Source organism: Typopeltis vanoorti, chromosome 3, assembly GCF_054136105.1.
Source record: "Typopeltis vanoorti isolate ZY-2024b chromosome 3, IOZ_Tvanoo_1.0, whole genome shotgun sequence".
NCBI classification, from domain to species: domain Eukaryota; kingdom Metazoa; phylum Arthropoda; class Arachnida; order Uropygi; family Thelyphonidae; genus Typopeltis; species Typopeltis vanoorti.
Genome location: NC_143551.1, coordinates 50218085 through 50240535, shown reverse-complemented (window position 1 = coordinate 50240535; position 22451 = coordinate 50218085). Strand labels below are relative to the sequence as shown.

The 22451-nt window shown below is 36.7% G+C and overlaps 1 protein-coding gene across 2 annotated transcripts in view; it reads left to right on the top strand.

The window, feature by feature from the left end:
- The window catches only part of LOC150108117 (uncharacterized), a 246960-nt gene that overhangs the window by 175009 nt on the left and 49500 nt on the right, over window positions 1-22451 (top strand). For both annotated transcript variants that reach the window (XM_090390602.1, XM_090390603.1), the window contains one exon: window positions 18291-19357. In XM_090390602.1, the coding sequence (XP_090246728.1) occupies window positions 18291-19348 (1058 nt within the window). In that variant the 3' untranslated portion in view covers window positions 19349-19357. The remainder of the gene's footprint in view (window positions 1-18290; window positions 19358-22451) is intronic.

The window sequence follows — 22451 nt, the reverse complement described above, 5'->3', positions numbered from 1 at the left end:
ATGCCTTTGCACATGTGTATTCTTGATGTGCTGGTTAAAAGTAAATTTTTTGTCCAGCACTACACCAAGGTATTTTGTTTCTATCTGCTAAGAAATTTTTAGTATTGAATAGTAAGACGTCTCCTGCAGGAGATATCGATCTTTTCGTGAAGAGAATGGCTGTGCTCTTTTGGGGATTTACTTGTAGTCTCCATTTGGGGGAACCATTTCTCTAACTTTAGAAGGTTTTTCTTGAAGTTTTTTAGTAACAAGGTATGGCTGAAGAGATCTGGCTAATAATGCTGTATCATTTGCATATAGAGTGATGATGGACGACATTGGGTTGTGCAGAATATCTGACATCTATATAGAGAAAAGTAATGGAGCCAGTAAGGATCCTTGTGGAACTCTGGCCAAGATATGGCACTGGGCTGGGGTTGTACCATTTATCTTGACTTGCATACTTCTATTCTGTAGATATGATCTAATTAGGTGTACCATTTTCAATGAGATACTGGGTGAGATAAGTTTATGTAGTAATCCTAAGTGCCAAATTTTGTCAAATGCTTTGGATAAATCAAGAAAAACAGTTATAGCTATTGTTATATCGATGCCAGTTATAGCTGATGGCGATATATTCAACTATTCTGAGGATTTATTGAGTTGTACTATGGCATTGCCAAAAATCAAATTGTTCTTTTGGAAGGATGTTTAGTTCATTTACTGAAGCTTGAAGTCATGAGAGGATGACTTTCTCTGCAATTTTACCCAAGTTGGAGATGAGATTGGCGGGACGATAATTTTGAGGCAAGTGTGGGTCCTTGCCTGGCTTATGTATTGGGATTACATCAGCCAGTTTCCAAATGGGAAGAAAATAGTGACACTTTAAGATTTCATTTATTATTATGGTCAGGTGCACTACAGCTTTTTGGGGCAGCAGCTTGATCACTTTATTTGTGATGGCATCTGGACCAGGAGCTTTTTTGTTCTTTAAATTTTGTATGATATCATATATTTCAGTAGGTGATGTGAGTGCAATATGGTCAGCACCAGTATCAGGGAGTTTTAATGAGTGTCTGACCTGTCTGTGAATTTCATACAGGTGATTGAAGTCTAAATTTTCATATGAAAGTTTGCACTGCTCATCTAAATTTTTTGCTATGGCTTCTGCCTTTTCTACGTCTGTGTGAACAAGGCCCTGGTCAGAAAGTATAGGGGGAAGGGATCTGCCTTTGTTTCTGATATTCCTCAGTAGTCCCCAGATAGGGTGATCAGTAGGTGAGATAGTTGATCTCTGTAAGCTTTGAGTGCATCTCTCATTACACCATTTAGTCTGTTAAGAACTGTTTTATCTTGTGATGCGTGGGTATTGTGAAATCTTTTGCTTGCTCTGTTTTTTTTCTCTCATCAAGTTCATAATGTCTTCTGGCAGACAACCAGGCTTGGGGACAGATTTGTAGGAGGTGGCTGCCATTGTAGCAGAGTTAATTTGTTGGGTGAGACTTGTGACTGCAGTTTCGACATCTTCTTTTGAACTTATATGAGGAGCAGGACCAATGTAGTCCTTGAGTACTTTGATAATTTCTCCCAAGATATAAATGAGTGAGAGGGAGGAGACAGATGTTGTTGTTTTCCCAGTTGAAGTAGGATTGGGTTGTGATCAGGTATCAGTTCATTCAATGATTTTAGGCTGTACTGGAATTTGATATTTTGCAGGATAACTATATCCAGGATGTCAGCAGTGCCGAATGTACTGTGATGGGTCGGTTCAGAGGGGCCTGCCACAGCTGTGGAATTGGAGCCTGCATAACTGAAGAGGATTTTGTCGTTCTTGTTGGTAGTTCTACAGTTCCATGCAGGATGTTTTGAATTTAGATCCCCGGCAATAATAAATTGTTCTCTAGTGCCCAGGATGGTATTTAGGTCTGTATGTAGTATGGTTTTTAACGGCAGGTTGTAAGTCGCATAGATTTTCAGTCTGCCAGCCGAGCTTGTGAAAACCTCCACACCTGTGACCTCAAGATTAGAGGTTGGAGGAGTATTTAAGAATTGTGTTTGATATAATTTTTAATAAAAATGGCCATACCACTGCTTCTGTAGGTTAGCCTGTATGTTCTATATGTGTGATATCCCCTAATTTTAGGGCTGTCTGAGGGTCTTAGATGTGTCTCACTTATTAGAACAATATCTGGCTGATATCTCTGAGCTGGCTTGGAGTTCTAAAATTTTGTTTCTCAGGCCATTTGCATTCCATGCAATGATCTGTAGAGAGGCTGGAATTAGTTTGTTTCTATTCATCTCTAAGTGCTGTGAGGATGGCTTGTGTTTCACATAGGAATCTTTTCATGGAGGTTGCTGAAGGGTTAGACATACTGAAATCTTGTAGCATATTTGCTAGAGAGAGGCAGTAATAACAGCGGTCACGTTTGTAGGTGCTGCTGGCTGATTCTGTTCTAGTGTTGACTTGTTGGAATGGGCTACATCTGCATAAGTTCTTGTCTGCCGTTGCTGGTCTCTTTGCTTGATGGCCTCTGATTGTTGGCGATGATCTCTGACTGTGGCGCAGGAACCTCTGGTATTCATGTACTAGAGGAGGAAGACTGTTTGTCTGCTCTCACTGCACTTAAGGCATCTCAACTCTGCTCGGCATAGTTTCTGAGCATGGCCAAATTTCTGGCATCTGTGATAAAGGTGGTATAAGTTCTGATCACTTGCCTTAGTACCCCATAATGCAAAGCACACATCCTTATGGGGATGTATAATGCTATGCATTATGGAAAGGGTCACTACCCAGACCGGTTTCGATCTTTATTGAGGTGCTGTTTAACTAAAGAGCTCTAAAATTAGGCGGCCCCCAGAACACTCCCTACAAGTGACTGAAGAACCATCCAACTCAGCGTTGTTCCACTCAGTGACAAGCTCACCCCGTCACTGAGAAGAACTTCTCAGTGTCTGCTCTACCCAGTGGCAGGCTAACCCCACCACCAGACAGAGCCATAATCTCATCGGTGGCCCCACTCAGGGACAGACAAAAACCTATCCTCAAGCAGAGCCTCTCACATCTCAGGGAAAGCAACCACTTCTGCGCAAAAGCACATCAGTGGGCGCCAGACCCAGAGGTGGTGATACTCAGGTGGAAGTAATGCAGAAGTCATATCACCATATATCGGTTGCCAAAAGGTGTCAACACCTTATTATTAAAATTCTCTGGATTAGAGATAGTTGATGGAAGTTATTTCACTTGGGCTTTTAACTATTTCTTTTAGAATCCAGAAAATTATTATATATACATATACAGGGTGTTCGGGATAAATTTGACAGTTTCGTAAGGAAAAAGAAAATCTTCTTTGTATCTATTAAATTTAATGAATTGACAAAAAAACTTTACAGGCAGAGTTAATTACAATACTATCAACAAGATTTACTCAAAATAACCACCATTAGCATCGATCACAGCTTCAATTCTGCTTCGGAACCTCGAACAAGCTGATGCTACAGTCTCCCTGGGAAGGGCCGCAAAAACTGTTTTAATTTTATCCATTAACTGGGCTTTTGTATTACTGGAAGTGCGATTGGTGTCTTTTTCAACTGCGCCCCATACAAAATAATCCATGGGGTTAAGGTCTGGGGAGTTTGGAGGCCAAACATTTGGACTGGTGAAGTCGTAGAAATTTTCAGACAACCATTTTTGACTTTTCCCAGAGGTGTGGCAAGGGGCCGAATCCTGCTGCCATACATACGGCCTACCATTGGCTACCCTTGTTATCCAGGGCTTGACTACAGTTAGCAACTCCACGAACAAAGCCCGAATTCCAATGCCAGGGTTCTTCAACACCTGTTCCTGCAGATTTGCGAGGAATTCTGCTGTACGAACGCAATCAGATCGTCTGCTAGGGATCTTTCTTCTTGCTACATCCTCGTAGTCACCATTGCAAGTCTCTAGTTCATGCCTGATTGTTTTTACTGTATTCAGGGAGCATTGGGCAGCAGTCGTAATATCCTTATTTTGATGGCGGGCACGAATCATCATGATACAAGTTATTCTCTTCCATGATTCAGGTGGGTTCCAGCTATCCATCCTTTCTGACATCTTGTATATGAATGAAGAAGGGTCCAAACTTTTAAATGAAGAGAAGTGTGTGTTAATACATGTAACTTACGGAAAAATATAATTAATTATAAATATGTCAAATTTATCCCGAACACCCTGTATATATATATATATATATATATATATTAATGTTCATTATTTACTCGGTAGAACTGTATATAAAAAAGGAAATTAAATGACTCTATACCGAGAATGACAAGTTTAATGTTAAGATACAACTAGTTTCGTTGAATACATCAACTTCTTCAGGTATCACAGGCAAAGAATTAAATAAAAAATAACAGAGACATGATAAAATACATCAACAGATCTAGTATAAAACACACAAGTACATTTACATTTAAAAGAGAGGAATGCGTGCTTGAGTTCCAACTGACATTGACTACGTGCGAGAGCTGGCATGAGTGCGCCAGTATTGGATAGTGGCAACGTGTGCGTCAGAGATATTATAGCTAAGGCTATTGTTAATATGAGATGAATCGAGCGATATTTCTCTAGATTAAATTCTTGGACCAGGAGTCTACAAGATTCTGTGTGATTGTGGCAGACCATACTACGGCCAGACAGCTAAATCCATCCTTTTACGCATGGAAGAACACAAAAGAGACATTTCCTACGACAGAACCAGAGCCAGCGCTCTCTCTAGCCACGTTCTCTTCTCTATCAACTCGGATGAGGGCCGCCAACACCTCATAGACTGGCCACTAACTTCTAATATCCATGTGTGCTATGATGAACTTGAAAGAAAAATAATTGAATCTAGAGAAATATTGCTTGATTCATCTCATATTAACGATAGCCTTAGCTATAATATCTCTGATGCACACGTTGCCACTATCCAATACTGGCGCACTCATGCCAGCTCTCACACGTAGTCAACGTCAGTTGGAACTCAAGCACGCATTCCTCTCTTAAATGTAAATGTACTTGTGTGTTTTATACTAGATCTGTTAATGTATTTTATCATGTCTCTGTTATTTTTTAGTTAATTCTTTGCCTGTGATACCTGAAGAAGTTGATTATTCAACAAAACTAGTTGTATCTTAACATTAAACTTGTCATAAACTCGGTATAGAGTCATTTAATTTCCTTTTATATATATATATATATATATATATATATATATATATATATATAAAATTATAATAATCTGGATACAGAATAACCCTTGTCATATACAAATGAACCCACAAATAAAGATACTTTATTATTTGCAGATGATCAAATTGTGTTAGATACATCAGAAGATGATCTACAGAGATCAGTAAAATCATTCAAAGGAGAAAACCCAATAAGAAGTAAAATAGTAATAAATAATAAAATATTTGATAGTAAATACTTTCAAATACCTAGGATGTGACTTATCATATGAAGATCATCATCATGCTTATCAAGGATTTAGGCCTAGCATGGCCTGTTCCGGCCTTAGAAGTCATCGTTTAAGAGGACATCCTGGTTTTCTTTTTCCTAATGGCTTGTACTTTAAGGCTTGTTTTGGTAATCTTTCTGTTTTCATTCTTTGAACGTGTTCAATCCATTTATGTTTATATTTTTAAATTTTTTCTATTACTGGTTCTTGGTTTAATTCTTTCATAATTTCTTCATTTCGTTTGTGATCAAATAGGGTATACTTTGCAGTTTTTCTCATAAATTTCATTTCTGCTGTTATTAATCTTTGTTTGTCTTTTTGTTTTATTGTCCAGATTTCACTTCCATACATTAAGACTGGTAGGGCTAATGTATTGTATTCTTTTAGCCTGGTTTGTTTTTGAGCTAGGTTTGGTTTAAATATAGAGTTAATTACACCTGTTATTTTTAAATATTTTGCAATTTTTACGTTTATATCTTTTTCATTTTCATATGTGATCATTCATCGTAGGTAGTTAAATGAATTCACCTGTTCTAAGATCTTGTTATCTATTACTATTTTAGTTCTTGCTGGATCTTGTCCTTTAAAGGCCGTAGTTTTTTATTTTTCTGTTGATATTATCATACCATAATCTTTGGCTATCTCATTTAGATCTAAAATAGCTTTCTGTAAGTTATCTTCAGAATTTGTAATTATTATTTGGTCGTCGGCAAAGAGGAGAGTGTTTAAGTTCACTGTAGGAGAAAGTTTAATTCCTTGATGCAAATTTTTATTCCATTTTATTACTATTTCATTTAAGTAGATATTAAAAAGAGTTGCTGAGAGGGGACATCCCTGTTGGACCCCTTGGTTTATCTCTCTTGTATATGATAGCTCGTGATTTAATCTTATTTGTATTTGATTATTTTCTTATATACTTGTGATAGCTTTGAGGATATTATTTGGTATTTGTCTTTCTTTTAACTTTGTCAAATGCTTTTTCAAAGTCAATAAATGCAATATGTGTTTCTAAATTGTATTATCTTCTTTTGTCTATTATTAATTTTAGGCAGAAAGCCGGGTCTATACATGATTGTCCTTTTCTAAATCCATTCTGTACTTCTAAAATAAACTTTTCTGAATATTTCATTAGTTTACTATATAAGATTCTGCTATATATTTTGTAACAGAAGATGAAAAAGATTATTATTATTCAGGCCACCATGGAGTCAAATGACTCATTATGGGAAGTCCTTCCTAAGAAACACAAAGTCTATTATACCACTCCTTGAATTCATTGACCGTTCTTGCTCTCACCACTATATCAGGCAATGCATTCCACAGTTCAACCACCCTCCTCACCCTCTTGCTCATAGCTTCGTTTCATAACTTCCAGGGATGGCTCCTTGTCATTGCTCCTTCCCACTGTTTCACCAAACGAAAGAACTCTCCAATGGAAACCCTGTAGAGTCTACCAAACTCTGCAGTCCACATTCCCTCAGCCAATCATCATAACTAACATTGTACGGTCCTGAAACCATCTTTGTTATCCGTCTCTGTACCCTTTCCACAGTTAATTTATCCTCTTCAAATCCTGGGTACCAAATCTGAGAACAATAGTCTAAGTGTGGTCTGGTCAGTGTCCTTCTCAATATTGCAGCATTCTTCTGGGTTAAATTCACTACCTTTTGCAATATGTTCAGTTTTCTATCAATCATCACCTCCAGTACATCTTCTCCAACAGAGTATGCAGCCTCCCATCGATGTATCCTAAACTTCGAGACTTTACATTTTGCTACATTAAACTGATACTCCCATTCATTTGCCCATCTGTCTAGTTTATTCAAATCCTCTTGCAGGGCTGAAACATCTGCAAACAACTGAATATCCCCTTGCAATCTGTTATGATATGGTTTTATCTCCCCTTTGACTAATACTATTTTGATTTTGTGGTCACTACTCTTTCCTTTACCTTAATATATATGTTGGCCTCTATCTGCTATCTTTGACCCTTATATATCCTTAAATTGTCTGCCTAACATTTAAGTATATGATCTTATTGCTAACCTGACAATCTCTAAATTTTGGGCCCCAGAAAATACCCATTTCCTGATCTCTATAAGTCATTCACATTCGCTCAGACAAATTTATTTCCTGCGCCAGCCTCGGCTTTAAGGACAGAGTCAAACTTGGCCTAGGATGGTTCTAGAGTATCAGATGCCACTAACATAATTCGCTTAAAATCAGAAGCTGTAGGTTTTCTAGTCTATGTAGTCGTGCCCCTTTTCCCTTCTTCTTTAGGATGTCCCCACGCACGTATGTGGTTACCAGGTTCTTTTTTTTTATGAAGGGTCTTGGTCAGTCAACATGGACAGAAAAACAAGCATGAAAGGTAACATACAAATTTAATTAATTCATAATTAATTACAATACCAAGACGAAATTGATATTAATGCTAGGTTAAAACTCTTACGTTTCTCTCACTTTCTCATTCTTAGATAAACGTGGATTTCTTAATCTTTACAATACTATTCCTTCAACTTATCAAACATTTAGTTTACAACTTAATAGGAGCCAGCTAGGTATTTGGCACATTATTGATCTCCCTCAAGTAGGTCACGACAGAATCTCTAGTAGTTAATAGATCTCAGAATTCAGTTTAATGGTATAGAGTCATAGACACATATATTAATTCTTCATGCTTATTCTTATCATAGATTCGAGATACACTTTCTTCCGTTTCTGTTAGTCAATTTTTCTAAATGCTAGAATATGTAAAAGTACTTATCTACTCTATCTTAAGTTCTTTCAGGATTTTCTCCGTCCTTCCTTCTTGCGAGGTTCTGTTGCCACGTGGGAATTACGTGCTCGGTTCCTTTACTAAGGATTTACGTCGGTGCTATTCTTTACTGACGGCCTGCGCTCAAATTTGCCGTGTTCTGTGGCGGTGCCATACTGGGATTTCTCGGAGATTAGCTCTTAAAGATAAGAACTGAAACACAATGACCACTCATAAGCACACGGTGAGATTTTATACGCTCCTTATGAGCACCACCTTTCCGAGTTTGATCTCTCCTTTCGCCCTTTCGATTCATCCCCGACCGGGTGACTTCACCATTCCTCATACAGGCTTTCCAATTCCGGGAATGCATGCGCCTTGATGTTTTCTCAGCGGTAGCACCCACGGGCGCTTGCGCTGCTATTGTAGCATTGGGCGACCTTTGCCCCTTCTTACCGAATTATTGGCATTCTTTCACGTGTAGAAATTCACTGATAATTACTCTCATGTGAGCCCTTTTTGTTGACTTACAGTTACATTAAAGTACAAACACATTAACTACAATACAAACAATTCTTATTCTAATTTGCCAGTTGTCATTTCTTTTAAGACATAGTTAAATTGTGCCAAAATGATAAGTATGCTCATTTAATGGATATCTTCTGTTAGACTCTGGAAAGGTGACCTCATTTAGAATGAGATAGCCCGTTTCAGATCTAACAAATCCATTGACAATGTCATTGATATAAAGGTTAAACAATACAAGTCACAGTACTGAGCACAGTGGAACCCCATTTGTAACCTTCTGCCCTACCATACATAACTCCCTGATATCTATCAGACAGCCAATCCTGAATCCAGTTGACTAACTCGACATCTGAACCCATGTGCTGCAACTTAAATATCAGCTTATCATGTGGCAAACTGTCAAATGCCTTTGCAAAATCAAAAAATGGTAATATATACCTTTCCCTTATCAAATGCCCTTGTCACTTTATTATAAAAGGCAATTATATTACTAAAGCAAGAGCATCCTTAACAAATCCATGTGGACTCTCACAGATAACATTACCCTCATCTGCCCAATGCTGTATATGGTCCTTTACTATTTTCTCCAAGATCTTAACTACTGATGAAACACAAACTGGCCTATAGTTAGACACATCCAGTCTGCTACTGCCCTTATGCAATGGCACTGCCTTACCTTCCTTCCATTCCTTGGGTACCTTTCCTGTAGCCAAATTTTCTTTGAAAAGCCAGGTCAACAGAGCTGTCAGATCTTTAGTGCATTCTCTTAAAACCATCCAGTCCCAAAGCTTTACTGACATCCAGGATATTCAGTACAGTCGGGTCTCTTTTTATGCGGTAGATACGTTCCACAGAAAACCGCATATAAAAAATCGCACAAAAAAGGCCTAACTTACGTTGACAAATTAGGGATACGTTCCATAATTTTCTAAAACCGCATAAAACTGAAGCAGTGAATTAAAATAAACCTAAAATCGCATAAAAAAACGTTTATGAAAATTCAGGAAAATAAGAATGCCTAAGTTTGTTTTAAAGCTTTATTCATTTAATTTTATTGAAAAGTAATACATTTTTTTTTTTTTTTTTTTTTTTTACATTTTCTCATCAGAATTATCATCGCTTAGACAATATTCGGCAACGTTTGCGAAATGGTGCAAAATCACTTTCATCACCAGAAGAGATAGTCAGTGCATCAGATCCGTATGGTAAAGGCAATGGTTCTTCACAAACAGAATTAGCTTCACCCTCGTTTTGTGCTGATTTTTTTCTTCTGACAATGTAATCAGTGATTAAACTTTGCGATGATGATTTCACTAATTTTTTATACAGCTCGCGATATGCAGACATACAGTTCTTCAGCTAACATTGGAATTTAAAGGCTCGTTCAGAATTTGTGTCATTAACAAGAAAATGATTTTCCAATTTATTGCACAGTTCAAGACCTTCTTGAATTATATTTGCAGTGAGGGGGGGGACAGGTTTTTCTTCCGCTTCACTGTCGTTTTCTGGATCTTCAATGATATCTAAAGTTAATCGATATCCAATAATATCATCATCACTTAAGGCATTATCCACAAGCAATTCGTCTACATCGTTCTGGCTAAATGTATCAAAACCTTCCCCACCAATTTCATGTTCCAAAGTAATGATTTCAGCTGATAATGTAGATGGTTGCACTGTTTGCAACACATCCAGCCAAGCTGCTTTCCAGCAGGCATTTAAAGTTGTGGTTTTATTTCAGTGATAGTAGATACAGCATGATTTAAGCAGGCCAAAATAGAAAATTTTTTCCAAGCTTCAGTTACTGTTAATGATTCATTTTCTAGTTTATCCAATATAAATTGAAAAGTGTGCTTAACGTAATATTTTTTAAAAGTAGCAATTATGCCTTGATCTAATGGCTGAATAATGCTTGTTGTATTGGGGGGAAAAAACACTACCTGCACATTTGGATGTTCTAAATGCTGATGACTTGGTGCATTGTCAACAATTAATAAACTTTAAAATTGAGAGCTTTTTGCTTCATATATGTTTACACTTCTGGTACAAAGCAATTATTGAACCATTCAATAAATACAGCAGTTGTTACCCAGGCCTTTGTATTAGCCATCCAATGTACCGGTAACTGTTTTAGATCTTTGCCTTTTAGAGCACTTTGTCTTAGAAATCGATTTACTAGGAGGGATTTCAACATTTAATCTCCTGATGCATTGCTACAAAATAATGTTACTCGATCTTTGCTTGCTTTAAACCCACTTGCTTTTTTCTCAGACTTTGCTATGTAAGTTCAACTAGGCATTTTCTTTCAAAACAATCCTGTTTTGTCAGCATTAAACACTTGTTTGGGATAATATTCACCATCTTCAATAATTTTGGCTAACTTCTGTTGAAAATTTTTCACCGCTTCTTCATCTACTGCTGCAACCTTGCCTGTAACTTCACGTTATGAAGTGCATTCTTTTTTAAAAACCCAGTTAACCATCCTTTGCCAGCTGAAAATTCTTTATTAGCCTGGGAAGCGGAAGTAGACTGCTCCAATTGCTTCATCTGTTCATAAATCGAAGAGTTTTTTGTTTAATTAAATAACCACTTATTGGAATTTTTCTTTGAGTTAATTCTTCTTACGAGCGCGCATTCTGTGTTTTATAATAAAGCATCTCTTGATGATAATTTGGCACTTAGTTTTGTGCCAGAAATGACAGATTTTCTTATTGTGACTTCATTCTTTTTAATTTCCCTTATAGTAGGTTCACCCAAATTAAAATGTTTACCAATCGCCATAGATCCCTCTCCTTTTGCTAAGCGATCTAAAATTGCAATTTTCATTTCCAAAGAAATTGCTTTTTTTTTTTTTAGAAAAATTTAGACTTTCGATAATAAAAAAACAAACACTTACTCGCATGCAAAATTAAACTTCATGTACACTTACTGCTTACACGTTATCATGTTACTCCAGAATGTGCTGCAACACGCTGTTCATTATGCACAACGGCGATGAACGAATTGGTCAACAACATGCAAAATCACGTACTTTATAGGTAAAATTTTCCAACTGTTATACAAGCAGAATAGTTAACACTTTAAAAACTACAATGATCATAAAAGAGAAGTTAATTTTCCGCTGTGTAATAATAAACAACTCATCCCACAATACGGATTGATTACCCCAGGGTTTCCCAAACTGTGTTCTGCGAAAAGTTCTGGAATTTGTCATTTTAGTTTTCTAAGCATTTTTCTTGAATAAATATGTTATAGTGGAAATATTCTGAGGAGAATAACATTCGTGAATATGTCGAAAAGCTCAGACCCAGAACGTCTAAATAACATTTGTGTAGCAAATGTTAGTGACCAAGCCGTGTATTTTTAAACTTGGAAGTATTCATGAATTATCGTTAATTTTCACACATTGAAACCTTTCAACATTCGGGAAAGGGAATACTGCTGTTTATGAAAACAGCGGTATTCCTATTGGTCATAAAAATTGCCTGCAAGCTGATTACAACAATGTGCGGCATATCCTCTGTTCTGAAAACTGAACGAAATAACATCTGTGTTGCAAATGTTAGTGACCAATCAGCAAGGAAGTATAAAGAAAATTTTTCCACTGAAATTGAAGTTGAAGGTAGTCTATATCCGGTTTTCAGATCTAGTAATACTGAATACTTTCTTTACAAGGTATTGTAGGATGAAAGTGCTTGTTTCGAAACCGTAGTGCTGTGATTTTTTAAAAGTAATAGGCCTACAGATTTAAATTTTAATATGAATAAGCGACAAGGGACTTTGTTTAATTTTGGTGTTAAGAAATCTCTTATTGAAGGTGTTTGTGATGCAACAGATAATGATTCATCCACCTCCAGCCTACAAAGCAATCTCCAGGATCTACAAAAGAAGGGGAAAACTACCAGCACATAGGAGAAAAAGTCTGCATTCACTCTTAAGTACCTATAATAATATTATAAATTTTTGGTGATCAGAATGGGATATGTCAATGAAAATCAGCACAAATTAATTTAATGATGTTTATGTTTAATTAATAGTTAATGATCAATTATTAATTAATATGTTACAAAATAACTAAGGTGTTTCATGAAAATTTCAGGATTTGTGAAGTGTTCCATCATAGGAAAAGTTTGGGAAGCGCTGGATTACCCTATTATCGGAATGCATTCTCCTTCTGTTGACATGCGCAAAAGTGTTGAAAGGTCTCGTATCTGTGGGCATACTATACCGCATAACTTCAAATCCGCATAAAAAGAGACTCTAGTGTATTTGGAACACATTCCCCTCTTGCACCTCTAAACCTCGAACCTGACCTATTCCTCTAGTATTAAAACCTGCTTCTCCAGGATGAAATACTCCAATAAAGTGTTTATTAAACAACTCCATACTCTGCATCAGTTCCTCTATTCCTATTTTTATCCCACACTGTCATTCTTCCACAATTATTTCTCCTCCTACTGGCCACTTAGCTAAAAAAATTCTGTAGGATTTTCTTTGGATCTTAGTGCCAATCTTTTCTCGTATTCTAGTTTTGCTTTCCTTACCATACTAGTCACTCTCCTGACCTGAGTCTTATATTCTTCATGAATCTGCTCTCCACCCCTCTCCTTATATCTCTTCCATAACCTCTTTTTCATCTTCAGTTCCTGTTTGATATTGTTTGTTATCCACTTTACACCAAATTGGGTTCTCTTCTTCACTCGTGGAATACAGCTTATTATTGCTGTTAACAAAATCGCACTTGCCAACCTCAACTGCCTAAACATCTCCTTCTCCCCACCCTCTGTGCTTCTTGGCTTGTAGCAACATCTGACTAAATATCCTGTCTTGCCCACCTCTACCTCATGCCATATGCTTTCAAAACAATTAGTGTCACTGCCTTCTAAAACCCCCATTCTTAGAGGACATAAGTCATCACTTATCGTAAGCAGTACTCCAACATGTTTTCCCTCCTATCCTGCTGAAAAATGCTGTACCCCTGCTACTTCTATTCCTGTTATTATATCATCTTCTGTGAACCACTTCTCAGTGATCGCAGTAACCTTTGGCCAATTCATCCAATTTATCTCCTTTATTCTGGATACTCCTGGCATTAGTGTAAAGCATAAAAATGTCACTGCTTCTATACTTATCATTATCTCCTCCAGACTCCACTGGACTCAGTGTTACCAGATATTTTCCCCTTCCCCCACGCACCCATTCCCACAAGAGGGCACTCCTGCTACCATCCACCTTGGGAATTCTAGTTTCTCTGCATTGACACACAGACTCATTCAGAAAACAGCAATCTCTCTTTCTCCAGATGACTATGTACTTATTGAAATGCAAGTGGTCTCTCGCATACAGTTCCTTTCTGTCCTCAAATGCCCTCCAAGCTTCCACATATTCCAATTCTCTCTTCTGCTCAGCTCATCATTATCGTACCTGGGTAACACACACACATGCACACTATCTTTCCTCTCTCTGTTTTCTTTTGTGCAACCTCAAGCATGAATCTCAGATCTCTCACCACCTGATTTACACTGCCTCTCAGTCATTCATGCCTTCCATCACAGTCATTCCATCCATCCATCCTTTCACCCTGTTTAATTGCATTAGCCACACTTTGTATCTTTCCTCCAGGCAAACACTCCTCTGGCATCCTATCCTAAATATGTAAAGAAGTTGAATATAAATTAAAAACAGGAGGAGCTGACAAGGCATATTGAATAATTGCTGAGTACACCTGCAATCCCAAATCAAAAAGTAAAGTTATATGAGATGAGACAAAAAAAGGAAAATTACTTACTGGTAACAAAGAGATAGAAGGAATATCTTGAAGACATATAAAAAAGAATAGAGATTATCAAACTAGAATACGAAGTTGAAAAGAAAGTCTTGGACCAGAGATACTAGATAAAGAAATTAAAAGAACACTTAATGAATTACTTAACTGGAAAACTGTAGGAACAGATGAAACCCCTGCTGAATTCTAATAAAATCTTGTAGGCATAACATAAGATGTCTTATTTGAATTGATTAGCCAATCTGTCAACAGGGATAGGAAGTTTTATTTCATTTCTATGAAGGTTTGATAGTAACAGTGCCCAAAAAAAGGGAATGCAACACACTTAAAGTTATCAAACATTAAGAACTGATAATCCAATTGAAAGGACAAAACAAAAACCATAAAATAAGGAAGTTTACTCAGTCATGCTTCAAAGACCATACTGCATATAGTGAAGCATATTATTATTACCACAAGACCCCATGGAGTCAAAGACTCATCTAGGAGGTCCTTTTATTATACATGTAGCTCATCATACCTTAAACACACTCAAATTCTCTGCAGATACCACACTCTCAGGCAAGACATTCTAATCATTCACAACTCTGCATGCAAAAAACCTGCTTCTCACTCCCCTGCTCACAATCTTTTTATACAGTTTCCAGGGATGACCTCTGGTTCTCTCCTGATCTCCCACTGTTTTCTGTAGAACCTCTCCACCATTGATCCTATAACAACCCCTTACTAACTTGTAGGTCTCTATCATATCTCCCCTCTTCCTCCTATCCACTAGACTCTGTAAATTGCATATTCTCGATCTTTTGTCATATTCGACATTCCAGAGATCAGAAACTACCTTAGTCAATTGCCTCTGGATCCTTTCCAACATCTCTTCATCCTTTTGAAAACCAGGTGACCAAATCTGGGCACAGTAATCCATGTGTGGCCTAATCAAAGCCTTATACAATGGAACAAGAATCTCCCTACTTCTACACATCAGTGTCCTCCGCATCATTCCCAGAAGCCTTTGTGTTGTCTTCACAATTTTGGCAATGTGTCCCGTAAATTTTTATCACCCCAAGATCTCTTATTTCCTCCACCTCCCATTCCTGTGCCAAATCACGCAATTTATTCAAGTCTTCTTGTAAGTCCACATATTCTCTACTTTGCATAATTCATCCCAACTTTGCATCATCTGCAAAAACAACTGAATATCTCCATCCAAATCTTCGCCAATATCATTAACATACAAGTTAAACAGTAATTGCCCTAAAACGTGTCCTGAGGTACACTAGTGACTTTCCTTTTCTTAGATATTGCTTCCCCATTCACATCTTACTAATACATATCAGATAGGCAGTCTCCAATCCAATGCACTAATCTAATATCTAACTCCATCCACTCTAGTTTCACTATCGACTTATCATGCAGTAATCTATCAAAAGCCTCTGCATAATCTAAGTATATTACTGCATATCCCCTCTCCTCTATCCAAGGATGCAGTCACCTTATTGTAATAGGTAAGTAGATTACTAAAACATGACCTCCCTTCAGAAAATCCATGTTGCTGTCCATCAAAGATAATACCATTGTTGTCAACCCAATTCTGGATCCTAGTTGTCAAAAGCTTCTCCAACAACTTAACCACACCATCTGACACACACAGATAGGTCTGTAATTTGATGCTTGAGTTCTATCACCTTCCTTATGAAACGGCACAATCTTGCCCTCCTTACACTCCTTAGGAACTTGACCCAGTGGAAGATTCATATTAAAAAAATATGTCAAGGCAGATGTCAACTCCCTGGCACATTCCTTCAGAATGCGTGGTGATACATTATCAAGTCTCACAGCCTTATTAACATCAAGTTTGCTCAATTCCCCATACACCTCTTGCTCACTTAGTCAATCTCTCCTCTCCATCATCAACTGCTCTCAGAGTCTCCATGATGTCACTTTAACAAGAATGAAAGGCCTTTATGAACTGCTCATTAAGTATCTCCACCATATCTTCTGCAGTAGTTGTCCTTATACCATTTTCTCCAATCATTGCCATCTTCCATAATCGTTCTTTTTTTTTTTTTTTGCTGGCTACATATCGAAAGAACTTCCTGGGATTCTTTTTAGCTTCATTAATTAACTGCTACTCATACCTCACTTTTGATATGCTTACCAACCAAGTCACCTGCCTTGCCTGGTCTTTGTAATCCTCATGGAATTGGTTATTACCACTTCTCTTATGTTGCCTCCATAATGCCCTTTTTCTTTGTATTGCATGCTTAATCTCTTCATTCATCCATTTCACACCTACCTTATTTAACCTTGTGACCCTTGGAATACATTTAAACATTGCTTCTACTAGATAGTTATTGAATATCCCCCAAGCTGCATTGATCTCTTTTTCAGCTAACTCCTCATTCCACGCTACACCTGCAAACTGTCTCCTGAGCCCTTCATAATCACTACCCTTGTAGTTCCACATATACCCTTTTCTCACAGAGGTCCTCACACTGCTAGTAACCACCTAGGTAATCACTTCATGGTCACTCTCACCAATTGGAGGGTGATTGGACACCTCATTTATTACATCCTCTGATGAGATGATCAAATCCAAGACTTTATCAAATCAGAACTTTAGTATTGTCAGATCTTAAATTCTAAGGCGCTTACTCAATTCACCCAGATCTTCGTCTTCCTTTGAATCGGTTTTTTTTTTTTTTTTTTTTTTTTTTTTTTTTTTTTTTTGCCATCCTGCCAATAAACACTTTTGCTAACATTTCCTCTCCCATTCTGCTTAAGTTACCATACTACCTGACAGCTCTGTTTGACACATTCCTGAAAGCTTGCACTGCCAAGTTCTTTCCTAACATCGTCATTTTTCATATGGTTCTGCCATTGATGCTATTGTTCACTCCTTATAATCTTTCTTAGAATTTTCATATATTATTTCTAGTCTCTGATCAAGTGTTTTGTTATTTGTGTTTTTTCCTAACCCAGCTCTCAGATTTATGAATTAAAATTAGTTGAATGCTGTCTTTTATATATATAACTATTTAGTGTTCTGACTAATTTCTCTCTTATTCCATATAAATTTATTTAGTTTGACTTTCTGCCATACCAGGTTTACTAATTCTGGTGTTTATTTCCATTTTGAATTTGCCATCTTCAAAAATTGTGACTAAATAGCTGAAATGTTTTACTTATTCTGTAGGTTGTCTATTCAGGATTTTTCATTGTGCCCTCAGGGTAATTTACAGGATATCATGATAGTACTACATAGTCTTTTTATTGCTGATTTTTGTGTCTTTAGATGATGGGTGAATTTCATCATCCAACGTGAAACTACCACTACCATCTTGTTTATTGAAGTCTTGAGTTGGCTTGAAAAAGTTCCGTGTTTAGTCTCCAGAGCAATTTGCAGATTATTTAGTCCTAAAGTGGCATTCACATTTTGAAGAGAATTTAATGTATATATCTACTTTATTTAAGTAAGTGTAAAACAAACTATGCCTTTTTTTCTCAACATTTTTGACATATTGTTTGTTTCAGTAAAAAATTTTAAGTAAATTGTTAATACAATAGTTTTCCCCTCCTTTTCATAAAAATGGAATTTTATTTTATCTGCAAAATGTTAACATTTCTGTTTTGCCTCATAAATATCACAGTAAAACTTGTACTAAAATATTAACACTGTAATAACTTTAATTCCCATAAAATTAATTGCTTATTTTCTGCAAAATATTACTGATTTTCAAAAAAAAAATTTTTTTACTTTCAGGTAAAAGTGGTACAAAAAGTCCACTGTTAGGAGATTCGTGTGATCGTGGAGTAGGAATCAGAAAGCTTCACAGTAGTCCTGATACAAACAAAAAGAGATCCATATTAAAAAAAGATACCTGCTATAAGGAGGAAACAGAAAAACTGATTTCCGATACATACTACAAATTAACTAATGAAAATGCAGATGATGGACAGATGAATAATGGAATCATTCCTCTCTCATCATCTTTGAATATTTCTGGATCAAATTTTCCTCAGTCACTTATCACCTCTACTGCTTCTAATATATTATCTATTAAGCAGCCTCTTAAAGCAATTGGGCCAAAAACAGGAAGTAAACCACCTGCCCAGCCAATTAAATTTGTGGGAATCGAAGATGAATATGGACCTCTTGGGAGTGGAAAAGGGGCTGTGGTTTCAAATTTCACTCCATCGGACATACCTCCAACTTCCATCTCTACTAGGCCCCAACTTCTCAGTCCATCATTATCAAGAGCACACAATTTTTCAGAGACTGGAAATTTATTGCCTGGGATATTGGATCGAAGGCATACTTATCAAGACAATGATCTTTTAGGATATTCTTCGTTGCGGGACATTCCTCTAGTTGATTGCTCAGCACCTGGTACACCCATATGGGGTTCTCGAGTGTATCAGACACCACCATCTTCTTGTGCATATACACCTCTTTATAATCAATTTCAGCAAACACAGCAACCTACAACTACCACTTCAGCAATAAATATGACTCAGACATCACTACCTAAAAGTGTAGTTGCAAATTCGGTTGTTGGTTTGCCTCTTTTGCTGGCTACTGTCCCGATTGTCAGTCCTATCACATCCCCTAACAGTCCATCTGCTAAACATCAAACAGGAACTGATATCCAGAAGCCAGCATTACAGCCAGATAGCTTACACAATCAGTCTTTATCACCTACATCTCCTCCGGAGGTATCAGGTGATATGTCTTCAGAAGAAACAAGATTACTGGGAAGAGATCAGTGTGTTCAGACAGTCAGCCGACAGTCATCAAGAGAAAGTGCAGTATTGTCATAGGTTTATGTGGTAAGTTTCTTTTATAAAATCATTTTAATAAATGAATGCAAAATTTGTATTTCGATTATATTGATATCTTGAAAATATTGAAATTTCTTAACATCTTCATTTTAAAATCATAATTTGTTTCTTTTGGGGAGATATTTTATGAAAAATTAGTAAGGAGGATACCCAGAGTTTACCTTCAAAATAGGTTATCTTATATCACTCCCATACACAGTGAGAGGTTTCAGAACTTATAGCAAATTGATGTAGGCAAGGTTAAGAGAGAAAGAGGAAAAAATCTATCAGTCTTCTTTTTGAAGAGCTTGTAGTAGTAAATAGATGTTGAGCATTTGCTACTGCTGTTACAGCAGCTCATGTTATTGTAGGATAGGGTGACCAGACACCTCCCTTTTTTAACAGGATTGTCCCCTTTTTTAGACTCTGGTCCCACTGTCCTGACAAAACCTTAGCGGGACATTAATTCCCTTTTTTGAATTCGTCGCATGACTTCATTCTTGTATGTTCAAATATGGAAAGGATAAAGTCTTGCTGGTGACATGCGATAGGTCGAAAACATGCATGCTATGATGATTATCAGCTGTTATGAACACTCTCTCTGCGATAGGACAAAATGCTGCAACCAGTGGCAGCACTGCTGCATCCGGGTGGTAACAAGGTTACGGTCTACCATACCATTGGTTTGTGCTTCTTATGATGGTCTGTTAGTTATTATGAAAGTTCAAGTGAGTATATATTGTGAGTGGTGATATTTCATCCAGATTTTATCATGCCAAAAAGGAAGTGTAGTTTCACTCAGGATTTAAAAGAATATCCCTTCTTGAAAGATGACAAAACAACAAACAAGTTGCAATGTACTGTGTGTCATTCAATTTTTTCAATTGAACATGGAGGGCGTTTTGATATAAAACAGCATTTGATGAAGCAAAAACATAAATTGGCAGCTGCTACTTGCAGTTCAAGTCAAGATGTTACATCATTTTTCACAAAAAATTCAAAAGAGAAATTAACTGATGAAAGTAAATGTCTTGCAGCTCAAGAAGGTTTGTTTGCGTTTCTGAAACATAGCCTTTCTTTGAGATCAATGCTGCACCTCTGCAATAGTGAAAAATTTATTTCAAAAGAAATTTACATGTGGGCAAACAAAGTGCCAGTCAATTTTAGTGAATGTCCTGGCACCTTACGCAATGTGAGAAATAGCAGTTGAATTGAAACAAGCCAAATATGTGTCAGTTATTGTAGACACATCAAACCACAGAGATTTGAAATTGATGCCTATCCTTGTTAGGTACTTCATCCCAAATAAAGGTATTCAAGTTAAAGTGATAGATTTTTCAGAACATAACAGGAGAAATCAGCAGAACTGCTTGCAAATCATATATTGGATATTTTGTAGCTGACTGAGAAAATTATTGCATTTTCTGTAGTTAACTGCAATACCAACTTTGGTGGATACAAACAATGTATTTTCAAGACTCAACAAAAGGTTAAAAATAAACATTCATGCTATTGACTGTACTGCTCATGTTGTTCATAATGGCATACAGACAAGTGCTGATATTTTGCCTATTGATATCGAAACAATTGTAAATAAAATATTTCAGTAATGATAACCATCTTGTTATCAATGCGGAAATACATGCATGATGGACTCAGATCTTACTTTTTATCCCAAGATAAATGTCCTACATTGTTGAAATCATTTTTCAGTAACCAACAATCAATACTTTGGCTCCGTTTCAATCAAGCCAGCTGAAAATATTCTCAGTAACAATAACGAAAATAGAAAGGAAAATATTTTGGCAACTGAAGTGGTAGAAGAATTGGAATTACTCAGACAGAAAATTACAAATAGGAAAGCTGAGAACTTTCAAACATTTAAAATGTCATCAGTTATTTCAGAATTCAAAGATGAGGGTGTCTTTGATGAAAAAGAATTTTAGACACTACAAATTTATTTTATGTTACTTTCCTTGAATATTTAAGCAAATGGACTTATCATTTCCAGCCATTGAAAGTATTTCATTGGATTAATTTGCAAACTCCACTAACTTGGGCTGAAGTTGCAAGCAGCCTAAAAGCAATCAGTGATGTTGACAACAAAATATTCAATATTGTTGATGAAGATGAATTATTTGATGAAGTCAGCCATATAAATAATGTTGTGAACTCCAAGATGGACGAATGGAAGGACAAAAGGTGGTGTGACGTTTTTAAAGTGCTTCAAGAAAAAAACATCCACTACAAAAACATACTGCCAGTTTTGTCGTGTTTGTTATGGCAATCCCAGGAACAAATGCAGCTGTAAAGAGAATTTTTTTCTCTCATGAATTCTTTGTGGTCTGATGAAAAGAATCGCTTCAACACCAAGACTATGAAAGCAATCATTGTGATCAAGACACACTTTGACATTTCGTGTATTGACTTTTATGAGTGCATCTTGAAAGAACTAACACTTTTGGAAGAAATAATGTCTTCATATAAATATAATGATAATGCTGATACTCCATAATTATAATGCACACTTCAGTCCTGTGTACTGTAATTATATGTTATTCCATTTTTATGTAGAGCATACCAGAAGTGTCCTGTTTTTGTCCTTTTTTAATTTCTGAAAAATTCAAAATGTCCCCTTTTTTTTCTTTTTTTTTCGAAAATCTGGTCACCCTATTGTAGGATTAGCAGAAAAGGTGAAGGGGAAGGGTATATCAGTTTTGTGGATCATTCCTTTCATGTAAATTGTTATTGGCATCAGACCTCCATAGAGCAAAAGACTCATCATGGGAGATCCCCAATACTACAGAGTTCATCAAACCATGTCTTAAACTCATTCAGTGTTTCTACACTCAATACACTCTCTGGCAATACATTCCAGTTGCTAGCTACTCTATCCACTATCCATGCAAAGGACCTTTCCTCACACTCCCCTTATGTCTTGTTCTAATCTCTTCCTCCACTCTATGAAAAATCTCTTCCACATTAATCTGATAACTTATGTCTCTTCTCTTTGAAAATAGCTGGAATGAGTCAGTGAATGAGATGAATCAATTAGCTGAACTGGCCTCTTTTGTACACTATCAAGAACTTTTAGTTTTTTGTG